Genomic DNA, 27,292 nt, shown 5'->3' with positions numbered 1-27,292 from the left:
GGTACTGACCCTCCGACAGTGCGGCGCTCCCTCGGTACTGACCCTCCGACAGTGCGGCGCTCCCTCGGTACTGACCCTCCGACAGTGCAGCGCTCCCTCGGTACTGCGCTGGGAGTGTCGGCCTGGATTATGGGTTTAAGTGTCTGGAGTGGGACTTGAACCCACGATTGTCAGACTCGGCTACGAGAGTGACACCCCCTGAGCCCCGGCTGACATTACACAAAACTGTTTTCCAATCATAAGGTTCTGCGCTTTACTGAAAAGAGTTTCATTTTGCAGAAGGGTGTGGTGAGCTGTACATCAGGCGGAGGGCAGACAGGGACTCGGGTGAAAGAGGCATCACCTCCACACGGGCCGAAAGGCACTGATTAAATCAAAACATTTCAAATACAACGGGGTTCATCACCTCAACAGGATGCAATTAAAATATCAAAACTCCAAAATTAACTAATCAGGAAAATAAAAGAGTGCGGTCGAGGACGGAGTGGCGGTCGAGGACGGAGTGGCGGTCGAGGACGGAGTGACGGTCGAGGACGGAGTGACGGTCGAGGACGGAGTGACGGTCGAGGCACATTATTTGCAGCCCATCCATCTCCATTGGGGTGGGTACGGTCGGGGGCGGTGAGGGGGAGGGGGATTGTGTGAAGGGGTCCCCTGAATGTTTTTGCGGCCATGGTCCCAAGAATTCTTACTTTGGCTCCGAGTGACAGTAACGTGCCTTCCCTGTGGGAAGGTGCCAACTCCATGAGTGCCTGATTCTTGCCAATAAAACGTACAAACTGTGAATCTGGAATTTAAAACAGAAAATGCCAGGGGTGCAGGGCAGGCAGGTCAACATCTATAAAGTGAAGGACAGGTTAATGGTTGGGGGTGGGGACCAGTCCTCAGATCATCGCAGAAGCTTTCAGCACAGAAGGAGGCCATTCGGCCCATCGTGCCTGTGACGGCTCTTTGAAAGAGCTATCCAATTAGTCCCACTCCCCTGCCCTTTCCCTGTAGCCCGGGAAATTTCTCCTTTTCATAGAATCATAGAAAGTTACGGCACAAAAGGAGGCCATTCGGCCCATTGTGTCCGTGCCGGCCGAAAAAGAACTATCCAGCTTAATCCCACTTTCCAGCACTTGGTCCGTAGCCCTGTAGGTTACAGCACTTCAGGTGCACATCCAGGTACTTTTTAAATGAGTTGAGGGTTTCTGCCTCTCCCACCCTCTCAGGCAGTGAGTTCCAGACCCCCACCACCCTCTGGGTGAAAACATTTCTCCTCAGCTCCCCTCTAATCCTTCTACCAATCACTTTAAATCCTTACCCCCTGGTCAGGGAAATAGGTCCTCCCTATCCACTCTATCTCGGCCTCTCATAATTTTATACATCTCAATTAAATCTCCCTTCAGCCTCCTTTGTTCAAAAACAACCCCAGCCTATCCAATCTTTCCTCATAGCTAAAATTCTCCAGTCCTGGCAACATCCTCGTAAATCTCCTCTGCGCCCTCTCTAGTGTAATCACATCTTTCCTGTAATGTGGTGACCAGAACTGCACTCAGTACTCAAGCTGTGGCCTAACCAATGTTTTATACAGTTCTAGCATAACCTCCCTGCTTTTATATTCTACGCCTCGACTAATAAAGGAAAGTATCCCGTATGCCTTTTTAACCACCTTATCTACCTGTCCTGCTACCTTCAGGGATCTGTGGACATGCACTCCAAGGTCCCTCACTTCCTCTACACCTCTCAGTATCCTCCCATTTATTGTGTATTCCCTTGCCTTGTTTGCCCTCCCCAAATGCATTACCTCACACTTCTCCGGATTGAATTCCATTTGCCACTTTTCTGCCCACCTGACCAGTCCATTGATATCTTCCTGCAGTCGACAGCTTTCCTCCTCACTATCAAACACATGGCCAATTTTTGTATCCTCTGCAAACTTGTTCATGCCCCCTACATTTAAGTCCAAATCATTAATATATACTACAAAAAGCAAGGGACCGAGTACTGAGCCCTGCGGAACTCCACTGGAAACAGCCTTCCAGTCGCAAAATCACCTGTCAACCATTACCTTTTGATTTCTGCCACTGAGCCAATTTTGGGTCCAACTTGCCACTTTCCCTTGGATCCCATGGGCTTTTACTTTTTTGACCAGTCTTTTTTAAAAATTTGTTCATGGGATGTGGGCGTCGCTGGCGAGGCCGGCATTTATTGCCCATCCCTAATTGCCCTTGAGAAGGTGGTGGTGAGCCGCCTTCTTGAACCGCTGCAGTCCGTGTGGTGAAGGTTCTCCCACAGTGCTGTTAGGAAGGGAGTTCCAGGATTCTGACCCAGCGACGATGAAGGAACGGCGATATATTTCCAAGTCGGGATGGTGTGTGACTTGGAGGGGAACGTGCAGGTGGTGTTGTTCCCATGTGCCTGCTGCCCTTGTCCTTCTAGGTGGTAGAGGTCGCGGGTTTGGGAGTTGCTGTCGAAGAAGCCTTGGCGAGTTGCTGCAGTGCACCCTGTGGATGGTACACACTGCAGCCACTGTGCGCCGGTGGTGAAGGGAATGAATGTTTAGGGTGGTGGATGGGGTGCCAATCAAGCGGGCTGCTTTGTCCTGGATGGTGTCGAGCTTCTTGAGTGTTGTTGGAGCTGCACTCATCCAGGCAAGTGGAGAGTATTCCCTCACACTCCTGACTTGTGCCTTGTAGATGGTGGAAAGTCTGCCATGTGGGACCTTGTCAAAAGCCTTGCCAAAATCCATGTACACTACGTCAAAAGTGTTACCCTCATCGACCTTCTTTGTTACCTGCTCAAAGAATACAAACAAGTTAGTCAAACACGACCAGGGATGTTTCACCTGGCTGGGGGGTCCAGAACGAGGGGTCACAGTCTCAGGATATGGGGTAGGACATTTAGGACTGAGATGAGGAGAAATTTCTTCACTCAGAGGATGGTGAACCTGTGGAATTCTCTACCACAGAAGACTGTGGAGGCCAAGTCACTGAATATATTTAAGAAGGAGCTAGACAGATTTCTAGACACAAAAGGCATCAAGGAGTATGGGGAGAGAGCGGGAATATGGTATTGAGATAGAGGATCAGCCACGATCATATTGAATGGCGGAACAGGCTCGAAAGGCCGAATGGCCCACTCCTGCTCCTATTTTCTATGTTTCTTCCCTTAACAAATCCATGCTGACTGTCCTTGATTACTCCGTGCCTTTCTAAATGATGATTTATGACGTCCCTCAGAATCGATTCCAATAATTTGCCCACCGCCGAGGTTAGACTGACTGGCCTGTAATTACTCGGTCTATCTCTTTCTCCCTTTTTAAACAACAGTACAATGTTAGCAGTCCTCCAATCCTCCGGCACAACACCTGTATCCAGGGTGGATTGGAAAATGATGGTCAGAGCCTCCGCTATTTCCTCCTTTGCTTCTTTTAACAGCCTGGGATACATTTCATCCAGGCCTGGTGATTTATCGACTTTCAAAGATGCTAATCCCATTAATACTTCCTCTCTCACTATGTTTATCCCATCCAATATTTCACACTCCTCCTCCTTAACTACAATCTCTGCATCGTTCCCCTCTTTTGTGAAGACAGACGCAAAATATTCATTAAGAACCAGACCCACATCTTCCGCCTCCACACATAGGTTACCTTTTTGGTCTCTAATAGGCCCTACTCTTTCCTTAGTTATCCTCTTGCTCTTTATGTATTTATAAAACATTTTTGGGTTTTCCTTGCTTTTACTTGCCTATATTTTTTCATGCCCTCTCTTTGCTTTCCTAATTTCCTTTTTAATTTCACCCCTGCACTTTCTATACTCCTCTAGGCTTTCTGCAGTATTGAGCTCTCAATGTCTGACATAAGCTTCCCTTTTCTGCCTTATCGTACCCTGTTCGCTCCTTGTCATCCAGGGGGTCTAGATTTGGCAGTCCCACCCTTTTTCTTTGTGGGAACATGTTTACTCTGAACCCCTTTGAATCTCCCCCCTCAATGCCTCCCACTGCTCTGACACTGATTTACCTTCAAGTAACTGTTTCCAGTCCACTTTTGCTAAATCACTTCTCAGCTTAGTAAAATTGGCCTTTCCCCGATTGAGAGCTTTTACTCCTGTTCTATCTTTGTCCTTTTCCATAACTATGCTAAATCTAACTGAATTATGATCACTATCAGCAAAATGCTCTCCCACTGATACTCCTTCCACCTGCCCAGCTTCATTCCCTAAAACTAAATCCAGAACTGCCCCCTCTCTTGTTGGGCTTGCTATATACTGGCTAAAAAAGTTCTCCTGAATGCAATTGAAGAATTCTGCACCCTCTATACCCTTCACACTGTTTGTGTCCCAGTTAATATTTGGGTAGTTGAAATCCCTGACTATTACTGCTCTACTGTTTTTGCACTTCAGAGAAATTTACCTCCATACTTGCTCTTCTATCTCCCTCTGACTGTTTGGGGGTCTATAGTACACTCCCAGCAGTGTGACTGCCCCTTTTTTGTTCTTTAGCTCAACCCATATGGCCTCATTTGATGATCCTTCTAACATATCATCCCTCCTCACAGCTGTAATTGTTTCTTTAACTAATATTGCCAGCCCCCCCCTCCTTTTTATCCCCCTCTCTATCTCGTCTGAAAACTCTGTAAACAGGGATGTTCAGCTGCCATTCCTGCCCCTTTTCCAGTATTTCTCCAATTCCCTTTTGAAAGTTATTATTGAATCTGCTTCCACCGCCCTTTCAGGCAGCGCAGTCCAGATCAGAACAACTGGGGCCACATCTGGCAATTAACCTGACCACTTGGCTCAGCTCCCTGGCGCTGCCGGAGCTGCGGGGGGCGCTGTCTCGGGAGCCACCGCCCACAGGTCTCCTCTTGGCCGCTTCGGCTCTTCATCGCTGGCCGGGGCCCCGGGGTTTGGCGCGGCGCAGGCGCACTGGGTGCTCCCGCCACATCGAGCTGAAGGAGCGGCGGCGCCAGGCCCAGGCTGCGGGGGGAGAGCGGCGGCGCCAGGCCCAGGCTGCGGGGGGAGAGCGGCGGCGCCAGGCCCAGGCTGCGGGGGGAGAGCGGCGGCGCCAGGCCCAGGCTGCGCGGGCCCAGCACCAGGTGAGAGCGGCGGCTGGGGGAGGAGGAGAGGCCGCTGCAGGCCCGGTGTGAGGGCCCGAGGCTCAGGCCCGGCTCCGCCTGTGACCAGGGTCTGCGGCCCGGGCATCAATTACCCGAGCCCCCAGTCTCGGGCCCATTGTTTACCGGGTTCGCGCAAGAGATTCTGTCCCGTCTGGCCAGCTTTACATTCGGCTTTGTAGCCGCTAGAAAGAACCGTCCGGACCCCCCGGCCCCCGCACTCGGGACCCCATGGCTCCCAGCCCAGTGTAAAAGCCCATGTAGAGACCCTGCCTGGTTAGGCGGACAACGGAGGGTCCGGACCCCACCTGGGGCTGGGTTGGGTATGGAGAGTTCATTTGGCCTCAGTGCCCTTGCGTTTGGGGGATGGTGGGGGGCTGGAGAGAGGAGGAGGAGTGGTGGTGGGGGGCTGGAGGGAGGAGGAGGAGTGGTGGTGGGGGGCTGGAGGGAGGAGGAGGAGTGGTGGTGGGGGGCTGGAGGGAGGAGGAGGAGTGGTGGTGGGGGGGGGCTGGAGAGAGAGGAGGAGGAGTGGTGGTGGGGGGGGGCTGGAGAGAGGAGGAGGAGGAGGAGTGGTGGTGGGGGGAGGAGTGGTGGGGGGGAACCAGTCTGTGTTCTTGATCCTGATCACTATCCAGTGACTCCAGTGTGTGGACATTAAGTAGGAGCAGGTTAGGGCTGTGATGCCCCCTGTGGTTAAATATCCCATTCATTGTCTTATCTTCACAAGAATGTTGGGGCACCAGAGGACTGTCAGTGCTCATGGAACTCATCCGGCAAGATTCGCTGTCTTTAGGGGTAGAAGCGGGGGGCATAATACAGTATTTCAGGCTGAAGTATCTGGTGTTTCTCAGTCTTCATCTTAAAAATTATCCCACAAACTAAAATAATCCCTGCTGCTCGATTATTTTACATTATTTCTGGTTTTATTTGGATCCAGGTTCTTCTGTGTTACAGGCAGGAATGTGGGTGTTTCCACAGGAGAGTATGTTGGGAGAGCGGTTAATTTGTCACTGAATTTTCAGCCTTGTAAGTGTTCAGTGTTTATATCACAGCACAGCAGTATTTACAAACTGAGCTTCTCAAGTATTGTCCCGCAACAGGTGGGTTTGTGGGAGGGCAGGTTTTCAGATGGAATAAGATTTTTTTGCCCCTTTTCTCTTCTCTCCTGAAGACGCTGACTCTTGTTAGCATTTGGCTCCTTGGTGCTTTCTGATACTTCACCTATATCACCATTCTTCGTGCATCAGCGGGCTACGCCATGCACTCGACATCCACAGGCACACGAGCTTTCCTGCAGGAGAGTGATCAGGAGCAGAAAGCATAGGTTTGAATTTTACAGCATGGATGGAGGCCATTCGGACCATCGCTGGCTCGCTGAAAGAGCTATCCATTTTGTCCCTTTCCCCAGACCCTTTTAAATTTATTCTTTAAAAATATTTACTCACTTCCCTTTTAAAAGCTATTATGGATTCTGCTCCGACTGCTGTTTCTGGTCAGGCATTCCATGTCCTAACAACCCTCTGTGTAAAAACAATTCTAACCTCTCTCTTCATTCTTTTGGTGATGATTTTAAATTTATACTGGCTACTTACTGACTTATTGAACAGTGGAAATAAGTTTTCTTAATTTATCTTAGCAAAACCCCTCAGATTTTTGAACACCTCTTTTAGATCTCTCAACATTCTAATCGAAGAGTCCCAGTTTCTCTAATCTCACCTTATAACGAAAGCCTCTCATCCCTGTTACCATATCTGTGGCCTTGACATCCTTCCTAAAGTAAAGTGCCCAAAATTGGACACACTATTCTAACCGTGGCCTCACCGATTTGTACAAGGTTAACCTTCCCTCTTTGTCCTTGTGCTCTGTTTATTTTTGCAGCTTTATTAACTGTTCTCCCACTTTTAAAGATTTGTGTATCTGAACCCTTCAGACATTCTGCTCCTCTACTCCTGTTAAAGTTTTACCATTTACTGTATATTTCCTCCTCTTCCTCCCAAAATGTATCACCTTTCATTTCTTCACATTAAATTCCATCTGACACCTACCTGTCTCTGCCCTCTTTGAAGTCACTTACAGTCCTCTCCACAGTTAACCACTCTCCCTATTGTTGTGCTATCTGCACATTTTGATGTTGTGGCCCAATACCCAAGTCTGGATCATTTCTCTATATTAAGAGTAACGGTCCCCACATTGACCTCTGGGGGACATCACTGTTCACATTCCTCCAGTCTGAAAAACATCCATTAATCACTATTCTCTGATTTCTGTCCTTTAACCACCTTCCCATCGACACTGCCACACTCCCTTTAATAAAATGTATCTTCATTTTATCAACTAGCCTCCTACGTAGCACCTCATCAAATTCCTTTTGAAAATTCATATAAACAACATCCACTGCATTTCGTTTACAAATACACTTTGTTATTTTCTTAAAGAACTCCATTAAATTTGTCAGACACGACTTGTCTTTTATAAATCCGTGTTGGCTGTACTTAATTAACCTATGTCTTTCTAAGTGACTTTCAATTTTATCCTGTATTCTGGTCCCTAGAAGTTTCTCCACCACTGATGTTAAGCTGACTGCTCTGCAGTTATCTTGGTTTTTCCCTTTTTGAACAGAGGTGTCACATGAACAGCCCTCCCATCCTCTGGCACAACCTCCCTATCTGAGGATGTTTGAAAGATCGTGGTCCGAGCCGCCACTATTTCCTCTCTGACTTCCTTTAGCATCCCAGGATGCTGCCACCAGGGTTCAGATTCCCTTCCATTTTGAGATCTACCCATTTTATCTGCTCGACGTTACTATAGTTACCCTGCCTAACCCCTCCACATCCTCTTGTACCCTTTTATTCCCACAACCACACTCCTCTGAAACCCAAGGCAAAGTCCTCAGTGTAAGTGGTTATGATCTGGAATGCACTGCCTGACGGGGTGGTGGAGGCAGAGTCAATCGTGGCTTTCGATAGGGAATTGGACAAGTACTTGAAGGGCAGACATTTGCAAGGCTACTGCGGGGGAGTGGGACTAGCTGGATTGCTCTTGCAAAGAGCTGGTATGGACTCGATGGGCCGAGTGGCCTCCTCCCGTTCTGTAACCTTTCCTGATTTAGTACCTCAACCGTCCTTCAACCTCACTAAGATTATTTCCTTTTTCATCTAATCGGCCCTCGCCTCTCCTTGGCTGCTCTTTTACCTTTCATATGTTTATAAAATCCGTTACTTTTTCCTGGCCAATCTTCATATTCCCTCTTAATCTTTCTGATCATTTAGTTTTCCCTCTTTATTCTTCATATTCGACTTGATTTCCTTTTGTGTTATTAGCCCGCGATCCGTCTCATGCCTCGTTTTTAAGTCTAATTTTTTTGCTCATCCAGTCAGTTTCAGCTCTCGCTGCACACCTTGAACATGTGGGAATAACTCTGGTCTGTACCCCAATTATCTTCGACTGAAACATTTGCCATTATTTATTCACTGTCTTATTTGACTGTCTCTGTATAACACGGGTACAGTACTGGTGGGTACAGGTCTGTCTCTGTATAACATGGGTACAGTACTGGTGGGTACAGGTCTGTCACTGTATAACATGGGTACAGTACTGGTGGGTACAGGTCTGTCACTGTATAACACGGGTACAGTACTGGTGGGTACAGGTCTGTCACTGTATAACACGGGTACAGTACTGGTGGGTACAGGTCTGTCTCTGTATAACACTGGGATACAGTACAGGTGGGTACAGGTCTGTCCCTGTATAACACTGGGGTACAGTACTGGTGGGTACAGGTCTGTCACTGTATAACACTGGGGTACAGTACTGGTGGGTACAGGTCTGCCGCTGTATAACACTGGGGTACAGTACTGGTGGGTACAGGTCTGTCAGTGTATAACACTGGGGTACAGTACTGGTGGGTACAGGTCTGTCAGTGTATAACACTGGGATACAGTACTGGTGGGTACAGGTCTGTCAGTGTATAACACTGGGATACAGTACTGGTGGGTACAGGTCTGTCACTGTTTAACACTGGGGTACAGTACTGGTGGGTACAGGTCTGTCACTAGAACACTGGGATACAGTACTGGTGGGTGCAGGTCTGTCTCTGTATAACACTAGGATACAGTACTGGTGGGTACAGGTCTGTCACTGTGTAACACGGGCATAGTACAGGTGGGTACAGGTCTGTCACTATAACAAGAGGGTACAGTACACGTACTGTAGGAAGTTTCACCCCACCCAGGATTTGATATCAGCCGGGTGGTTGAATAGCACAGCCGCTCATGTGGAGCATAAACACCGGTATGGGTCTGTTGGGCCGAATGACCTGTTTCTGTGCTGTACATTGTGTAATCCTGTGGCAGAGTTGTGGGGCGGCCTGTGTCAGGAGTTGCTGACCATCTCGATGAAGAATAGAAGGGGGCTGTGGCTTGTTGGATTTTGCCTGTGTTGTTTGAGCTGAACCTTTAAAGTTACAATATTTCTGTAATGCTAGATGCAGCATTTCCCCTCAACAATGAGCCAGCAGCCTGGGACTGTTCTCAACACCAGCAACTTGGAGCGCTGGTCAGCTGCTACAAGCTTTATGTACGACCTCAAACCTTGCATGCATTGTCAGAAGTTGACTTCTTGCAACATGATGGGACCTAGTGCTGCTCTATTCCATTCAGATAGCGGAGGGCTTAGCTGAGAGACTTTGGGGAGCCATCTGCACCCACATCAGAGGGAATATGTTCAGAGAGTCTGCACCAGATCAGCTTGAGTAGCTTAGCTAGCGGGAGGGAGCCAATGTTCAGCTTATTTTCATAACCGAGGAGCGTAGGGAAATTGTGCTAATTGTGAAAGCTGTAAACTGTTCATTCACGTATTTTATGTAAATAACCGGAAGGATAGTCTGCAGCTGGGCCTTGCCCTGATAGAATGCTGCCTTTTGTAGAGAGAACTTGTGCTGCAGGTGAAGCATTCCAGTATCCGTGCACTGAGTAAGGGCCCTCTGTTACGATCGGTTACTTAGATATTGGGCAGTAAAAGGGTGCCCACTGGATCAGAGGGGGCACAAGGTCCACTTACAGGACTGAACAGTGATGCGGCACCCATGAGAAGATCTGGGCCAAAAAACACACAATTGGACGGGTCAAAGATGGAGCCTTAGGGCAGGGTGCGGGCGGGGTACAGGGTGCGGGCGGGGTACAGAGGGTTAAACCATCTTGAGATGCAACTATTGCATTGGGGCAGGGTGGAACAAAACCCGAAGAACGCACGGCCATGAGATGGGCTGCTGAGGCCCAATTTATGCACAGCCCACCTGTGCAGAGCCCATGCATGTCTTGCAATCCAACACTGACCCAAGGTGTAACTGGTAAAGTGACAGGGCAGCTCCTACTCCTGATCAGTCGTGAAGTGCTGCCATTTGGAGTTACTCTTGGCTGATTCACATCCTGTGGGGGATCTCTCGTGGTGTGGTCTGTATCTATCTCTCTCGGACTTTATATAAAAAGGGCAGCAGCAGGAGGTGCACGTACCCCACCTACTTCATCGTGGAGCGCAGTCTCTCCAGCTGTTTGGCCGATCTCTGGCACTCCCCCCGCCGCCCTTTTCTTGCAGTGAGGACCAGCCCAGCGGGTCCATCTGTGCCTTTTATGTGATTGTTTGTGCTGTGGTGGTTTTCTCGGAGACATGAGTGATAGTGTTTATTTTATGGTGTTGTTAATTTGAAGCTCTGCACAAGTCAGTCTGTTGATTGAGTGATTCCAGCCTCCAGCTCTGTGGGGTCACGATATTTCACTCCGCTGTGTTTCTGACAGTTTTTTATTTTTTGTTCAGTTTTTGAGAGGTTCTGACCACACCGGCTGTACCTGGGAAAGGTGGTTCTATTTAGCAAGGATTGGGCAGGTGCCGGGCCCTCACCCACCGAGACACCAGAAGGCTACTAAGTACTAAGTTTGCGACTTCAGCAACAATGGCGACCGAAGAGAAAAAATCGGAGTCGGAGTGCGCGAAAGCACAGTCAGCACCTTCCTCATCCTCCAATCAAAACAAGGCAAGTAAAAAATATTCACACAGGAAGGTTCACAGACCAGGAACAGGCCACTTGGCCATGGCTCAGTGGGTCACACTCCCTACCCCCGCCTCGGTGTCAGAACGTCAAGGGTTCAAGCCCCACTCCAGAGACTAGAGCACAAAGGCCAGGCCGACACTCCCAGTGCAGTACTGGGGGAGCGCTGCACTGTCGGAGGGTCAGTCCTGAGGGAGCGCTGCACTGTCGGAGGGTCAGTACTGAGGGAGCGCTGCACTGTCGGAGGGTCAGTACTGAGGGAGCGCTGCACTGTCGGAGGGTCAGTACTGAGGGAGCGCTGCACTGTCGGAGGGTCAGTACTGAGGGAGCGCTGCACTGTCGGAGGGTCAGTACTGAGGGAGCGCTGCACTGTCGGAGGGTCGGTACTGAGGGAGCGCTGCACTGTCGGAGGGTCATTACTGAGGGAGCGCTGCACTGTCGGAGGGTCGGTACCGAGGGAGTGCTGCACTGTCGGCGATGCCGTTTTTCAGATGAGACATTAACCCAAGGCCCCGTCTGCCCCCTCAGGTGAATGTGAAAGATCCCCTGGCCACTATTTCGAAGAAAAGCAGGGGAGATCCCCCGGGTGTCCTGGGCCAATATTTATCCCTCAACCAACATCACTAAAACACAGATTATCTCATGATTTATTGCACCACTGTTTCTCTGATCTTGCTGTGTGTTGATTGGCTAATTTTCCTACATTACAACAGTGACTACACTTCAAAAAGTACTTCATTGGTTGTGAAACAATTTGGGATGTCCTGGGTCATGAAAGGTGCTATATAAATGCAGGTTGTTCTTCATCAAATCTTTGCAGGTGTTTTCTGTTCTCCCATACCTGGTGTGAACAGTAAGTCGCGTGTGTGCACCTGTTTGCACGTTTTGTGTCTCCTTTTCTCCCTCTCTCTGTCCTACAGCGACCCCTTAAGTTTACATAATTACTGACTGCTCTAAATGCGCTGCCTTTTAACTGAGGCTCTCCCTCATAAACCAGAGTGTAAATTTGCAGCCGTTTGTTCCTTTGATTTAAAACACGGGCTTTGAAAATCTCCGCACTGAGTGGCCCTGTGTTGAGATGTTCCATTCGCATTTGCGTATCGGAATAAGATAGTTATCGTTAACTTCGTTGTGTCTCGGGCCTAACAAGCTGCACGTGGCTACGTACGCCTTAAGTGGTGCAGTGCTGCCATCTCTTGGTGGGGAACGTCACTTTTGTACTCACGGAGGCGAGAGTTACCCGCCTGATCAGTGAGGGTGAGATTACTCTGTAGCGTTCGTTATAGAGCAGTTTGGCTCTTGCTGAGGTATGGGTGAAATTCACTGTCACTAGTTTCAACTTGTCGAGGGAGTGGAAATGGGCAGTTGGGGTAAACGGAGGTAAGCAAGGATCGGCTCGAAAATGAGAATTACATAGAATTTACAGCACAGACGCAGGCCATTTGGCCCAACTGGTCTATGTCGGCATTTATGCTCCTCACGAGCCTCCTCCCTCCCCTCTTTATCTAACCCTATCAGCACATCTTTCTATTCCTTTCTCCCTCATGCACTTATCCAGCTTCCCCTAGAGAAAAAGGGAAATGAATTGAGACATTTGCCGGGAGCTGGCAGGAAGATTTATGCCAATGGAGATGGAGTTCACCCATAGTCCTTAGCAAGAGCGAAACCTCTGTAGACAGGCTACGTGAGGATGTCTCTCTCCCTGATGGCAGAAGCTCCAATTTAATGAAACCCTAGGTACGGCTCCAGTGGAGAGAGACGCCTAATGCCAGCTGGTGATGTAAACTCCTACCTGAGATATTGAGGGTAACTAGCGAGTAGATGGCAGGTTTAGAGTAGGGAACAGAAGATTGCATTTCCTGCCCTGAATTTATAAACGAGAAGTAAGTTCTCCTTTCTGAAATAAATCAAAGTTCCCAAAGTTGGTACTTATAACCTGTCACCGGGGAGCGGGAGTCAGCGCGGTGCACAGCCGAGACTCGGAGTCAGTGACTAAACATTCGCCGTGCGTGGAATGGTCCCTGCGCCCCTCACCTGGTCCTTCAGGGGCTTCAGGATGGGATGAACTTGTTTCACCTGGTGTAGATGGAGACAAGTTGCTTTCAATAAAATCTCTCCTGTGTGTTTGAATAACAGCCTTCTGCAGTGAAACCGAACTACACCTTGAAATTCACGCTGGCCGGACACACGAAGGCTGTGTCGTCGGTGAAGTTCAGTCCAAATGGGGAATGGCTGGCAAGTTCCTGTGAGTAAACGTACTTAATTATTGGTTCATCCGATTCGCGCTGCCCGGGGGCGGGGTGGGGGGGCACACGCTGCCCGGGGGTGGGGGAGGGGGGCGCGCTGCCCGGGGGTGGGTGGGGTGGGGGGGGCGCGCGCTGCCGGTGGGGTGGGGGGGGGCGCGTGCTGCCCGGGGGGGCGTGGGGTGGGGGGGGCGCGCGCTGCCCGGGGGGCGTGGGGTGGGGGGGCGCGCGCTGCCCGGGGGGGCGTGGGGTGGGGGGGCGCGCGCTGCCCGGGGGGCGTGGGGTGGGGGGGCGCGCGCTGCCCGGGGGTGGGGGGGGGGCGCGCTGCCCGGGGGTGGGGCGCGCTGCCCGGGGGCGGGTGGGGTGGGGGGGGCGCGCGCTGCCCGGGGGGCGTGGGGTGGGGGGGCACGCGCTGCCCGGGGGGCGTGGGGTGGGGGGGGCGCGCGCTGCCCGGGGGGCGTGGGGTGGGGGGGGCGCGCGCTGCCCGGGGGGCGTGGGGTGGGGGGGCGCGCGCTGCCCGGGGGGCGTGGGGTGGGGGGGCGCGCGCTGCCCGGGGGGCGTGGGGTGGGGGGGGCGCGCGCTGCCCGGGGGGCGTGGGGTGGGGGGGCGCGCGCTGCCCGGGGGGCGTGGGGTGGGGGGGCGCGCGCTGCCCGGGGGGCGTGGGGTGGGGGGGCGCGCGCTGCCCGGGGGGCGTGGGGTGGGGGGGGCGCGCGCTGCCCGGGGGGCGTGGGGTGGGGGGGCGCGCGCTGCCCGGGGGGCGTGGGGTGGGGGGGGCGCGCGCTGCCCGGGGGCGGGGTGGTGGGGGGGCGCGTGGGGGCGGGGGGGGTGGGGGGGGCGCGCGCTGCCCGGGGGGGGTGGGGGGGCGCACGTGCTGCTCGAGAGAGTCCCAGGTTCAATCCCTGGTGCATGGTGAGTTTGCCGATCCCAGCTGGTGTGATGGTGGGGGCAGTGTTTGTCTGCAGACCCCCTGGGTTGGGATAGGGTTCGGCTGGACAGGTTACCTGCTCCTGACGCCTATGGCTGGAGTTGAGGTTTACAGGCGCGTGCTGCCCTCCAATTCCTCTCCCGTTCTTCACGTGTCAGCCGAGACGGTGAATGTCAGCAGGCTGTTTGACTGCGAGAGGCATCAGAGCCGAGCTGCCGGTTCTTGTCTTGACCCAACTTCTGCACTGTCACAGCGCAGCAAGAGTCAAGAGTAGGGCAGGAGCCACCGATTGTTATTTTATTGCTCTCTCCAGAGGCACTGGGGCCCTGGAGAGATGGAGCTTCCCATCTGTTAGGCAGAGTCAGGCACAGGAGGCGAATGGAAAGCTGATCGACTCTTTTTATTCGTTCATGGGATGCGGGCGTCGCTGGCGAGGCCGGCATTTATTGCCCATCCCTAATTGCCCTTGAGAAGGTGGTGGTGAGCCACCTTCTTGAACCGCTGCAGTCCGTGTGGTGATGGTTCTCCCACAGTGCTGTTAGGTAGGGAGTTCCAGGATTTTGACCCAGTGACGATGAAGGAACGGCGATATATTTCCAAGTCAGGATGGTGTGTGACTTGGAGGGGAACGTGTAGGTGGTGTTGTTCCCATGTGCCTGCTGCCCTTTTCCTTCTAGGTGGTGAAGGTCGCGGGTTTGGGAGGTGCTGTCGAAGAAGCCTTGGCGAGTTGCTGCAGTGCATCCTGTGGATGGTGCACACTGCAGCCACTGTGTGCCGGTGGTGAAGGGAGTGAATGTTTAGGGTGGTGGATAGGGTGCCAATCAAGCGGGCTGCTTTGTCCTGGATGGTGTCGAGCTTCTTGAGTGTGGTTGGAGCTGCACTCATCCAGGCAAGTGGAGAGTATTCCATCACACTCCTGACTTGTGCCTTGTAGATGGTGGAAAGGCTTTGGGGAGTCAGGAGGTGAGTCACTCGCCACAGAATACCCAGCCTCTGACCTGCTTTTGTAGCCACAGTATTTATATGGCTGGTCCAGTTAAGTTTCTGGTCAGTGGTGACCCCCAGGATGTTGATGGTGGGGTATTCGGTGATGGTAATGCCGTTGAATGTCAAGGGGAGGTGGTTAGACTCTCTCTTGTGGGAGATGGTCATTGCCTGGCACTTGTCTGGCTCTCTGCGTGTTGCCACCTTACCTGTAGGCAGCACACTGCAACTAGACAGTCGGGTTCTGCCCCAGTTGGGGCAGCACTGCCAGGGGGAATCACAGGCACAGACTTTCGTACATTGGCGGACTGAATGAGCAGAGCAGCTCTCTGGGCCTGTGGGGGTGAAAGGTGTTCCTCCTGGAACCTGAAACCATTGACTATTTCGTGTCTTACTCCACAGCTGCCGATAAGTTGATTAAAATATGGGGTGCTTACGATGGCAAGTTTGAGAAGACCATATCTGGACACAAACTGGTGAGTGTGGGAAGCGCAAACGCAGCCATTCTCTGTTCGCTGGAGTGTGGTGTCACTGGCTGTTGTTACTGAGATAACTCATTAAATAAAGCCATAGTGATGTGTATTATCTGCCCGTTACACTGTGTGAAGGTCAGCTACAACCTGATGGGTTAGCGGGTTAGAGTAGGTCACCTGTTGCCCACTGATGCTGTACCCCACTGATGCTGTACCCCAGCACCAATCAGCACCTTCAGCAGGTGGGGGGAACCAGTGAGGACGGACGCTTAAGGAGAAACTTGGAGGAGCTTTGAATAGCGTAAATACCCAGACCCTGTGCTGTGCCTCATGTCTCCGTCCGACTGTACAGACTGTCCTGGAGTTGTCTGTGTTAGCTTGGCTCAGCCAGTAGTCCTTTCGCCTCCAGGTCAGAGTGATGCAGGATTCAAAGCCCACTCCAGCACTTAAACACATCATCTTGGCTGATACTGCGTTACAGTACTGAGGGAGAGTCCCATTGGCAGGGTGTTAAACCCAGGCTCCGTCTGCCCTCAGGTGGATGTCAAAGATTCCATGGCACTGGTGGAATCAGAGCAGAGCAGAGCAGTTCTCCCGGTGTCATGGGCCAATATTTATCCCTCAACCAACATCACTAAAAACAGATCATAGGATAGAATCATACAGTGCAGAAGGAGTCCATTCAGCCCGTTGTGCCTGTGCCGGCTCGTTGAAAGAGCTGTCCAATTAGTCCCACTCATAGGAACAGGAGTAGGCCATTCAGTCCCTCGTGCCTGCTGCGCCATTTGATAAGATCATGGCTGATCTGTGATCTAACTCCATATACCTGCCTTTGGCCCATATCCCTTAATACCTTTGGTTGCCAAAAAGCTATCTATCTCAGATTTAAATTTAGCAATTGAGCTAGTATCAATTGCTCTTTCCCCAGAGCCTTGCAAGTTTTTCTTACCCAATTCCCTTTTGAAAGTTATTATTGAATCTGCTTCCACCGCCCTTTCAGGCAGCGCATTCCAGACCATAACAACTCGCTTTTATGCCTATTTCTTAAATCTGTGTCCTCTGGTTACCGACCCTCCTGCCAGTCGAAACAGTTTCTCCTTATTTACTCTATCTAAACCCTTCATGATTTTGAACACCTCGATCAAATCTCCCCATAACCATCTCTTTTCTAATGAGAACAATCCCAGCTTCTCCAGTCTCTCCACATAACTGAATTCACTCATCCCTGGTACCATTCTAGTAAATCTCCTCTGCACCCTCTCCAAGGCCTTGACATCCTTCCTAAAGTGTGCTGCCCAGAATTGAACACAATACTCCAGCTGGAGTCTAACCAGTGATTTATAAAAATTTACCATAACATCCTTGTTTTACTCTATGCGTCTATTTATAAAGCCCAGGATCACATATGCTTTTTTAACGGTTTTATCAACTTGTCCTGCCACCTTCAAAGATTTGTGAACGTCCACCCCCAGGCCCCTCTGTCCCGTAAGCCTTTTAAAATCGTACCACTTAGCTTGTATTGCGCTGCCTCACTTTTCCTTCTGAAATGTATCTCTTCACACTTCTGTGTTAAATTTCATCTGCCATGTGTCTGCCCATTTCACCAGTCTGTCTGTCTTGAAGTCTGTTACTATCCTCCCCACTGTTTACTACATTTCAAAGCTTTGTGTCATCTGCAAACTTTGAAATTATGCCCTCTATACCCAAGTTCAGGTCATTAATATATATCAAAAAGAGCAGCGGTCCCAATACTGACCCCTGGGGGACACCACTGTATACTTCCCTCCAGTCTGTAAAACAACCGTTCACCACTACTCTCTGCTTTCTGTCCCTTAGCCAGTTTGTATCCACGCTGTCACTGTCCCTTTAATCCCATGGGCTTTAATTGTGCTAACAAGTCTATTATGTGGCACTTTAGTAAATGCCTTTTGAAAGTCCATATACACAACATCAACCGCACTCCCCTCATCAACCCTCTCTGTTACTTCATCTGAGAACTCAATCAAGTTAGTCAGACACGATTTTTCTTTAACAAATCTGTGTTGGCAGTTATTTAATAACCCAGGTTTTTCCAAGTGACAATTTTGTCCCAGACTATTGTCTCTAAAATTTTCCCCACCACCGATGTCAGGCTGACTGGCCTGTAATTGCCGGGTTTATCCCTCACCTTTTTTGAACAGGGATGTAACGTTTGCAATCCTCCAGTCCTCCGGCACCGCCCTCACATCTAAGGATTGGAAGATTGTGGCCAGAGCCTCTGCAATTTTCACCATTGCTTCCCTCAGTAACTGAGGATGCCTCCCATCTGGACCGGGTGGTTTTCCTACTTTGAGCACTGCCAACCGTTCTAGTACCTCCTCTTTATCTATTTTTATCCTATCCAATTTCTCCACTACCTCCTCCTGTACTGTGACATTGGCAGCATCCTCTTCTCCAGCGAAGACCAATGCAAAGTATTCCTTTGGAACCGTAGCCATTCCCACAGCCTCCACAAGAAGATCTCCTTCTTGGTCCCTAATTGGTCATACCCTTCCTTTGACTACCCGTTTACTCTTTATATGTTTAGAAAAAACTAGAGTGTTCCCTTTTATGTTGCCTGCTAATCTTTTCTCACTTAAAATCATAAAATCATAGAAGTTTACAACATGGAAACAGGCCCTTCGGCCCAACATGTCCATGTCGCCCAGTTTATACCACTAAGCTAGTCCCAGTTGCCTGCACTTGGCCCATATCCCTCGATACCCATCTTACCCATGTAACTGTCCAAATGCTTTTTAAAAGACAAAATTGTACCCGCCTCCACTACTGCCTCTGGCAACTCGTTCCAGACACTCACCACCCTTTGAGTGAAAAAATTGCCCCTCTGGACCCTTTTGTATCTCTCCCCTTTCACCTTAAATCTATGTCCCCTCGTTATAGACTCCTCTACCTTTGGGAAAAGATTTTGACTATCTACCTTATCTATGCCCCTCATTATTTTATAGACTTCTATATGATCACCCCTTAACCTCCTACTCTCCAGGGAAAAAAGTCCCAGTCTATCTAACCTCTCCCTACAAGTCAAACCATCAAGTCCCGGTAGCATCCTAGTAAATCTTTTCTGCACTCTTTCTAGTTTAATAATATCCTTTCTATAATAGGGTGACCAGAACTGTACACAGTATTCCAAGTGTGGCCTTACTAATGTCTTGTACAACTTCAACAAGACATCCCAACTCCTGTATTCAATGTTCTGACCAATGAAACCAAGCATGCCGAATGCCTTCTTCACCACCCTATCCACCTGTGACTCCACTTTCAAGGAGCTATGAACCTGTACTCCTAGATCTCTGTTCTATAACTCTCCCCAACGCCCTACCATTAACGGAGTAGGTCCTGGCCCGATTCAATCTACCAAAATGCATCACCTCACATTTATCTAAATTAAACTCCATCTGCCATTCATCGGCCCACTGGCCCAATTTATCAAGATCCCGTTGCAATCCTAGATAACCTTCTTCACTGTCCACAATGCCACCAATCTTGGTGTCATCTGCAAACTTACTAACCATGCCTCCTAAATTCTCATCCAAATCATTAATATAAATAACAAATAACAGCGGACCCAGCACCGATCCCTGAGGCACACCGCTGGTCACAGGCCTCCAGTTTGAAAAACAACCCTCTACAACCACCCTCTGTCTTCTGTCATCAATTCAATTTTGTATCCAATTGGCTACCTCACCTTGGATCCCGTGAGATTTAACCTTATGTAACAACCTACCATGCGGTACCTTGTCAAAGGCTTTGCTAAAGTCCATGTAGACCACGTCTACTGCACAGCCCTCATCTATCTTCTTGGTTACCCCTTCAAAAAACTCAATCAAATTCGTGAGACATGATTTTCCTCTCATGCTGACTGTTCCTAATCAGTCCCTGCCTCTCCAAATGCCTGTAGATCCTGTCTCTCAGAACACCCTCGAACAACTTACCCACTACAGATGTCAGGCTCATCGGTCTGTAGTTCCCAGGCTTTTCCCTGCCACCCTTCTTAAACAAAGGCACAACATTTGCTACCCTCCAATCTTCAGGCACCTCACCTGTAGCTGTCGATGATTCAAATATCTCTGCGAGGGGACCCGCAATTTCCTCCCTAACCTCCCATAACGTCCTGGGATACATTTCATCAGGTCCCGGAGATTTATCTACCTTGATGCGCGTTAAGACTTCCAGCGCCTCCCTCTCTGTAATATGTACACTCCTCAAGACATCACTATTTATTTCCCCAAGTTCCCTAACATCCATGCCTTTCTCAACCGTAAATACCGATGTGAAATATTCATTCAGGATCCCACCCATCTCTTGTGGTTCCGCACATAGATGACCTTGTTGATCCTTAAGAGGCCCTACTCTCTCCCTAGTTACTCTTTTGCCCTTTATGTATTTGTAGAAGCTCTTTGGATTCTCCTTTGCCTTATCTGCCAAAGCAATCTCATGTCCCCTTTTTGCCCTCCTGATTTCTCTCTTAACTCTACTCCGGCAATCTCTATACTCTTCAAGGGATCCACTTGATCCCAGCTGTCTATGCATGTCATATGCCTCCTTCTTCTTTCTGACTAGGGCCTCAATCTCCCGAGTCATCCAAGGTTCCCTACTTCTACCAGCCTTGCCCTTCACTTTATAAGGAATGTGCTTACCCTGAACCCTGGTTAACACACTTTTGAAAGCCTCCCACTTACCAGACGTCCCTTTGCCTGCCAACAGACTCTCCCAATCAACTTCTGAAAGTTCCTGTCTAATACCATCAAAATTGGCCTTTCCCCAATTTAGAATTTTAACTTTTGGGCCAGACCTATCCTTCTCCATAGCTATCTTAAAACTAATGGAATTATGATCACTGGTCCCAAAGTGATCCCTCACTAACACTTCTGTCACCTGCCCTTCCTTATTTCCCAAGAGGAGGTCAAGTTTTGCCCCCTCTCTAGTCGGGCCATCCACATACTGAATGAGAAATTCCTCCTGAATACACTCAACAAATTTCTCTCCATCCAAGCCCCTAATGCTATGGCTGTCCCAGTCAATGTTGGGAAAGTTAAAGTCCCCTACTATTACCACCCTATTTTTCTTGCAGCTGTCTGTAATCTCCTTATATATTTGCTCCTCAATTTCCCGTTGACTATTTGGGGGTCTGTAGTACAATCCTATCAAAGTGATCTCTCCCTTATTTTTCAGTTCTACCCATATAGACTCAGTGGGCGAACCCTCGGATATATCCCCTCTCACTATTGCCGTGATGTTCTCCCTAATCAAGAACGCAACTCCCCCTCCTCTCTTACCTCCTGCTCTATCTTTCCGATAGCATCTGTATCCTGGAACATTGAGCTGCCAGTCCTGCCCCTCCCTTAGCCATGTTTCAGTAATAGCTATAACATCCCAGTCCCATGTACCCATCCATGCCCTGAGTTCATCTGCCTTGCCCATCAGACTTCTTGCATTGAAATAAATGCAGTTTAATCTAAACTTCCCTTGGTCTTTGCCCTGCTTTCTCAGACCATCTGTCCGGTCATGTTTTGTACACTCTCCCTTACTGCCTTTTGTTTCTGTCACCACTTTACTTCCCACTGACTTCCTGCATCGGTTCCCATCCCCCTGCCACATTAGTTTAAACCCTCCCCAACAGCACTGGCAAACACTCCCCCTAGGACATTGGTTCCAGTCCTGCCCAGATGCAGACCGTCCAATTTGTACTGGTCCCACCTCCCCCAGAACCGGTTCCAATGGCCCAGGAATTTGAATCCCTCCCTCTTGCACCATCTCTCAAGCCACGTATTCATCCTAGCTATCCTGTCATTCCTACTCTGACTAGCCCGTGGCACTGGTAGCAATCCTGAGATTACTACCTTTGAGGTCCTACTTTTTAGTTTAACTCCTAACTCCCTAAATTCAGCTTGTAGGACCTCATCCCGTTTTTTACCTATGTCGTTGGTACCTATATGCACCACGACAACTGGCTGTTCACCCTCCCCCTCCAGAATGTCCTGCAGCCGCTCCGAGACATCCCTGACCCTTACACCAGGGAGGCAACATACCATCCTGGAGTCTCGGTTGTGTCCGCAGAAACGCCTGTCTATTCCCCTTACAATCGAGTCCCCTATCACTATAGCTCTTCCACTCTTTCTCCTGCCCTCCTGTGCAGCAGAGCCAGCCACGGTGCCATGAACCTGGCCGCTGTCACCTTCCCCTGGTGAGCCATCTACCCCAACAGCATCCAAAACGGTATACCTGTTTGAGAGGGGGATGGCCACAGGGGACCCCTGCACTACTTGCCTGCACCTCTTACTCTGCCTGGTGGTCACCCATTCACTTCCTGCATGTACTCCCTTTACCTGCGGTGTGACCAACTTGCTAAACGTGTTATCCACGAGTTTGTCTGCATCGCGGATGCTCCACAGTGAATCCACCTCCAGCTCCGAGATACGATCGGTCAGTAGCTGCAGGTGGACACACTTCCTGCACACGTCTTTGCCCCTCTTATTTTCTTTTTCCGATCTCCTCTGTACTTTTTGTATTCTGCTTGATTCTCAACTGTATTATGAACCTGACATTTATCATAAGCCTCCTTTTTCTGTTTCAATTTAACCTCTTTATTCATCCAGGGAGCTCTAGCTTTGCATGTCCTTCCTTCCCCCTCGTGGGAAAGTGTCTAGTCTGTACCCGAAGTATTTCCTCCTTGAAGGCCTCCCATTGCTCATTTACTGTTTTACTCAATAACCTTTGTTTCCATTCCACCTGGGCCAGATCCCCTTTCAACTCATTGAAATTAGCCCTCTTCCAGTTGAGTATTTTCACCATTGATTGTTCCTTGTCCCTTTCCCTAATTAAACCTAATGATATTGTGATCACTGTTCCCCAAATGCTCCCCCACTGAAACATGCTCCACCTGCCCCACTCCATGCCCCAGAACTAGATCCAGCACTGCTTCCTTGCTCGTTGGGCTGGAAATATACTAATCAAGAAAGTTCTCATGGAGACATTTCAGGAATTCTTCCCCCTCCTTGCCCTTAACACTGGTTCCCCCCTCCCCCGTCTATATTAGGATAACTGAAATCCCCCATTTTCACTACCCTATTGTTCTTCTATCTGTATATTCCTATATATTCTGAAATTTGCTCCTCCATCTCCTTCCCACTATTTGGTGGCCTCTATTATACACCCAGCAGCGTAACAGCTCCTGTATTGTTCCTTAACTCTAACCAAATAGATTCTGTCTTGGGACCCTCAAATACATTGTCCCTTTCCAGGGCTGTAACAGGATCTTTCATCAATACTGCCACCCGCCTCCTTTTCTTTCCTAGTCTGTTTCTGCTGAACATATTGTAGCCTGGAATATTAAGTTCCCAATCCTCCCCTTATTTTGAGTCAGGTCTCTGTTATTGTCACTATATCATAATTCCATGTGGCAATTTGTGCCTCCAGCTCACCAACCTTATTTACTACACTCTGTGCATTTACACACGTGCACCCATCTTAGTCTATCTTGTATTTCTCCCATGTCTGATGCCTCCTATTTCTGAACTACTCTTTACTGCTGTCTCTCCCTGTCCTCTGTGCACCCTATTTCTCCTCTCTGATGCTTCATTCCGGTTCCTCTCCCCTTGCCAAATTAGTTTAAATTCTCCCCCACTAGATGATCTAGTCATTTATCTCATTTGCTGTTTGTGGGATCTTGCTGTGCATGAATTGTCTGCTATGTGTCCACAGAACAACAGATGTACCTTGTTGGTTGTGAAGTGCGTTGCGGAGTCCTTGAAGTTTTAATGTGTAAACTGTAGAGATTTTTAAATGCTCATGATTTTGTTTTTAAACAGGGAATCTCTGACGTTGCCTGGTCCACAGATTCAAACCTGCTGGTGTCTGCATCAGACGACAAAACCCTTAAAATATGGGACGTGAACTCGGTAAGAACAGGCAGAGTTCATCACCGGCTATAGGGAGAGAGTTATCAGCAGTTTGGGGAATGCGGGGGCAGCCAGCTGGAAGGCAGGCATCACTGTGCCCTGGGCCCTAGACAGGCAAGCTGACCAGGACAGCGTGAAGCCTGCCTTCCAGCTTATTTTACTTGCTCCCCCTTTTAAAAATGTTTTTCTCCAGTACCTTTGGACCAGACAGTGATGCAGCAGCCTGCTCCTCGTCATTGGATCCCTCCGAGACCCACCACCCCCGGAGATCTCAGCCTCCCACCCCTCCCTCCGAGACCCCCTCTTCCCCCACCCCAGAGTTCTCAGCTCCCCCCCCCCCCCCCCCCCGAGTCCTCAGCCCCCCACCCCTCCCTCAGAGACCCCAGCCCCCCCCCCCCCGTGAACTTCAGCTCATCCAAAGCTCTGCTGCCCATATCCTAACTCGCACCAAGTCCCGTTCACCCATCACCCCTGTGTTCACTGACCTACACTGGCTCCCGGTCCGGGAACACCTCGAATTTAAAATTCCTACATTACAACAGTGACTACGCTTCAAAAGTATTTAATTGGTTGTAAAGCACTTTGGGACGTCCTGAGGTCATGAAAGACACTAGAGAAATGCGAGTCCTCCTTTCTCCGCCCTGTATTCAGCTCTGCCTGTGTTTGTGATTTCAGGGCAAATGCTTGAAGACGCTGAAAGGCCACAGCAACTACGTTTTCTGCTGTAACTTCAACCCTCAGTCTAACCTGATTGTTTCAGGATCGGTGAGTAACTGCTTTGGGGTTGCTTCGAAATCGGAAGTTATTAAGAACATAAGAAATAGGAGCATAAGTACACCATTCGACCCCTCGAGCCTACCCCGCCATTCAATCAGATCATGGCTGATCTTCACTGTCTTGCGTCAAATTATAACCCTGTGGGCATCGATCCAGAGTATTGAACATGTTTTTTGACCTCCTGAAGGTGCTGATTCTCCCTAGGGTACGGGTTCCACAGACACTGACTCTCACTGGGGTACGGGTCCACAGACACTGACTCTCACTGGGGTACGGGTTCCACAGACACCGACTCTCAATGGGGTACGGGTTCCACGGACACCGACTCTCACTGGGGTACGGGTTCCACGGACACTGACTCTCACTGGGGTACGGGTCCCACAGACACCGACTCTCACTGGGGTACGGGTCCCACGGACACCGACTCTCACTGGGGTACGGGTCCCACGGACACCGACTCTCACTGGGGTACGGGTCCCACGGACACTGACTCTCACTGGGGTACGGGTCCCACGGACACTGACTCTCACTGGGGTACGGGTCCCACGGACACTGACTCTCACTGGGGTACGGGTCCCACGGACACTGACTCTCACTGGGGTACGGGTCTCACGGACACTGACTCTCACTGGGGTACGGGTCCCACGGACACTGACTCTCACTGGGGTACGGGTCCCACGGACACTGACTCTCACTGGGGTACGGGTCCCACGGACACTGACTCTCACTGGGGTACGGGTCTCACGGACACTGACTCTCACTGGGGTACGGGTCCCACAGACACCGACTCTCACTGGGGTACGGGTCTCACGGACACTGACTCTCACTGGGGTACGGGTTCCACGGACACTGACTCTCCCTAGGATACGGGCTTCTGTGATGTTCAGTTTGGGAATCTTGCTTGATTTTAGACTTGACTTTTTTGTTTAACAGTTTGATGAAAGTGTGAGGATCTGGGATGTGAAGACTGGGAAGTGCCTGAAGACGTTGCCAGCGCATTCCGACCCCGTATCCGCCGTAAGTGTTGCTATCTGGCAGCTCAAGTCTCCCACAGAGGAAGCAGAGCCTTTATCAGAGATGTGAGCATAATCCCACTGCCCCGCTCTCTCCCCAGAGCCCTGTATCAATCCCAAACTAATCCCACTGCCCCGCTCTCTCCCCAGAGCCCTGTATCAATCCCAACTAATCCCACTGCCCCGCTCTCTCCCCAGAGCCCTGTATCAATCCCAAACTAATCCCCACTGCCCCGCTCTCTCCCCATAGCCCTGTATCAATCCCAAACTAATCCCACTGCCCCGCTCTCTCCCCATAGCCCTGTATCAATCCCAAACTAATCCCACTGCCCCGCTCTCTCCCCATAGCCCTGTATCAATCCCAAACTAATCCCACTGCCCCACTCTCTCCCCATAAGCCCTGTATCAATCCCAAACTAATCCCACTGCCCCGCTCTCTCCCCATAGCCCTGTATCAATCCCAAACTAATCCCTCTGCCCCACTCTCTCCCCATAGCCCTGTATCAATCCCAAACTAATCCCTCTGCCCACTCTCTCCCCATAGCCCTGTATCAATCCCAAACTAATCCCTCTGCCCCACTCTCTCCCCATAGCCCTGTATCAATCCCAAACTAATCCCACTGCCCTGCTCTCTCCCCAGAGCTTTGTATCTTCCTCTACTTCAAACATTTATTCAATATTCCCTTATAAGATGCAACAGTCTCTGCCTGTGGAAAAGTATTCGATGCTCCAACAACCCTCTGTGGAAAGACATTTTTCCGAATCCCACTCTTCACTCTGTGAGGACTTGAAATTGATGATCTCTCCTCACTGACTCTTCAACCAGAGGGAATAGTCTCTCCCCATTCACTCATAAACTCTTCATAATCCTAAAAACCTCTATTAAATCTCCTTAACCTTCTCTGCTCCAGTGGGAACAGTCCCAGTATCTCGAGTCTCTCCTCATAACTAGAGTTTTCCATCCCTGGCTTCACCCTGGTGAATCTGTGACTTTTTAATGTCATTTCTGTAATGGGACGCCCAAAACTGCACTCAGCCTCTAACTGTGGCCTAACTGATGTTTTGTATAAATTTGTTGTTATTTCACCCTTGTAGTCTGTGCCTCTGTTTATAAAATTGCAGTTACACCTGATTTATAACCCCCACCCCGTGCATGAGTTTATTTGATAACAAACTGGTCGTTGTCGAGAGAATTGGCATTGAGTCACTGCCAGCATGTGGAAGTTTGTGTTGCACTCAGTCGCTGCTTTGACTGTTTATATGACTGGACATGTGTTGAATTCATCCTCCCAGGTACATTTTAACAGAGATGGATCCCTCATTGTCTCCAGTAGTTACGATGGGCTCTGGTAAGTGTTTGTTTGCAACTGTTACTCTGTGATGTTTGACTGCCCCATATTTTTCTCACTCACAGGTTAGCCACATTGAAGTGACTCGAATCTGGACCGCAATAAAGAAAAAACAAAGACTTGCATTTCTATCACGCCATTCATGTCCTTACGATGTCCCAAAGCGTTTCACAACCAATGAAGTACTTTTGAAGTGTAGTCACTGTTGTAATGTAGGGACGATATCACAACACTGGGCAGCGGTGGCTCCCTGGCTCCCTACCTCTCCCAACAGCTGTTTGAAGCTCTGTTCCTGTAATTCTGAATTGAGTGTGTGAACAAGGCAGCTGCTGTGCCCCTGGGCTGTTCCAGGGTGGGGAACTTCCCAAGTTCTGAGTCTGGGTGTTAAAGCCTCCGATTGTGGCCTGTATGTAATGCTGGGTAGCCAACTTTCTAATGTAAAAGAATAAA

General features: G+C 50.0%; 1 protein-coding gene across 1 annotated transcript in view; it reads left to right on the top strand.

Moving 5' to 3' along the window:
- Positions 1-4,952: 4,952 nt before the first annotated feature.
- The window catches only part of wdr5 (WD repeat domain 5), a 30,383-nt gene continuing 8,043 nt past the window's right edge, over positions 4,953-27,292 (top strand). Inside the window, exons 1-8 of the mRNA XM_067969444.1 lie at positions 4,953-5,080; positions 10,910-11,126; positions 13,278-13,386; positions 15,696-15,769; positions 23,614-23,703; positions 24,379-24,468; positions 25,414-25,497; positions 26,787-26,842. Of these exons, the coding sequence (XP_067825545.1) occupies positions 11,046-11,126; positions 13,278-13,386; positions 15,696-15,769; positions 23,614-23,703; positions 24,379-24,468; positions 25,414-25,497; positions 26,787-26,842 (584 nt within the window). The 5' untranslated portion in view covers positions 4,953-5,080; positions 10,910-11,045. The remainder of the gene's footprint in view (positions 5,081-10,909; positions 11,127-13,277; positions 13,387-15,695; positions 15,770-23,613; positions 23,704-24,378; positions 24,469-25,413; positions 25,498-26,786; positions 26,843-27,292) is intronic.

Source organism: Heptranchias perlo, chromosome 31 (assembly GCF_035084215.1).
Source record: "Heptranchias perlo isolate sHepPer1 chromosome 31, sHepPer1.hap1, whole genome shotgun sequence".
NCBI lineage: Eukaryota > Metazoa > Chordata > Chondrichthyes > Hexanchiformes > Hexanchidae > Heptranchias > Heptranchias perlo.
Note: the sequence above shows the minus strand (reverse complement) of the source record. Positions and strands in the feature narration are given on the sequence as shown.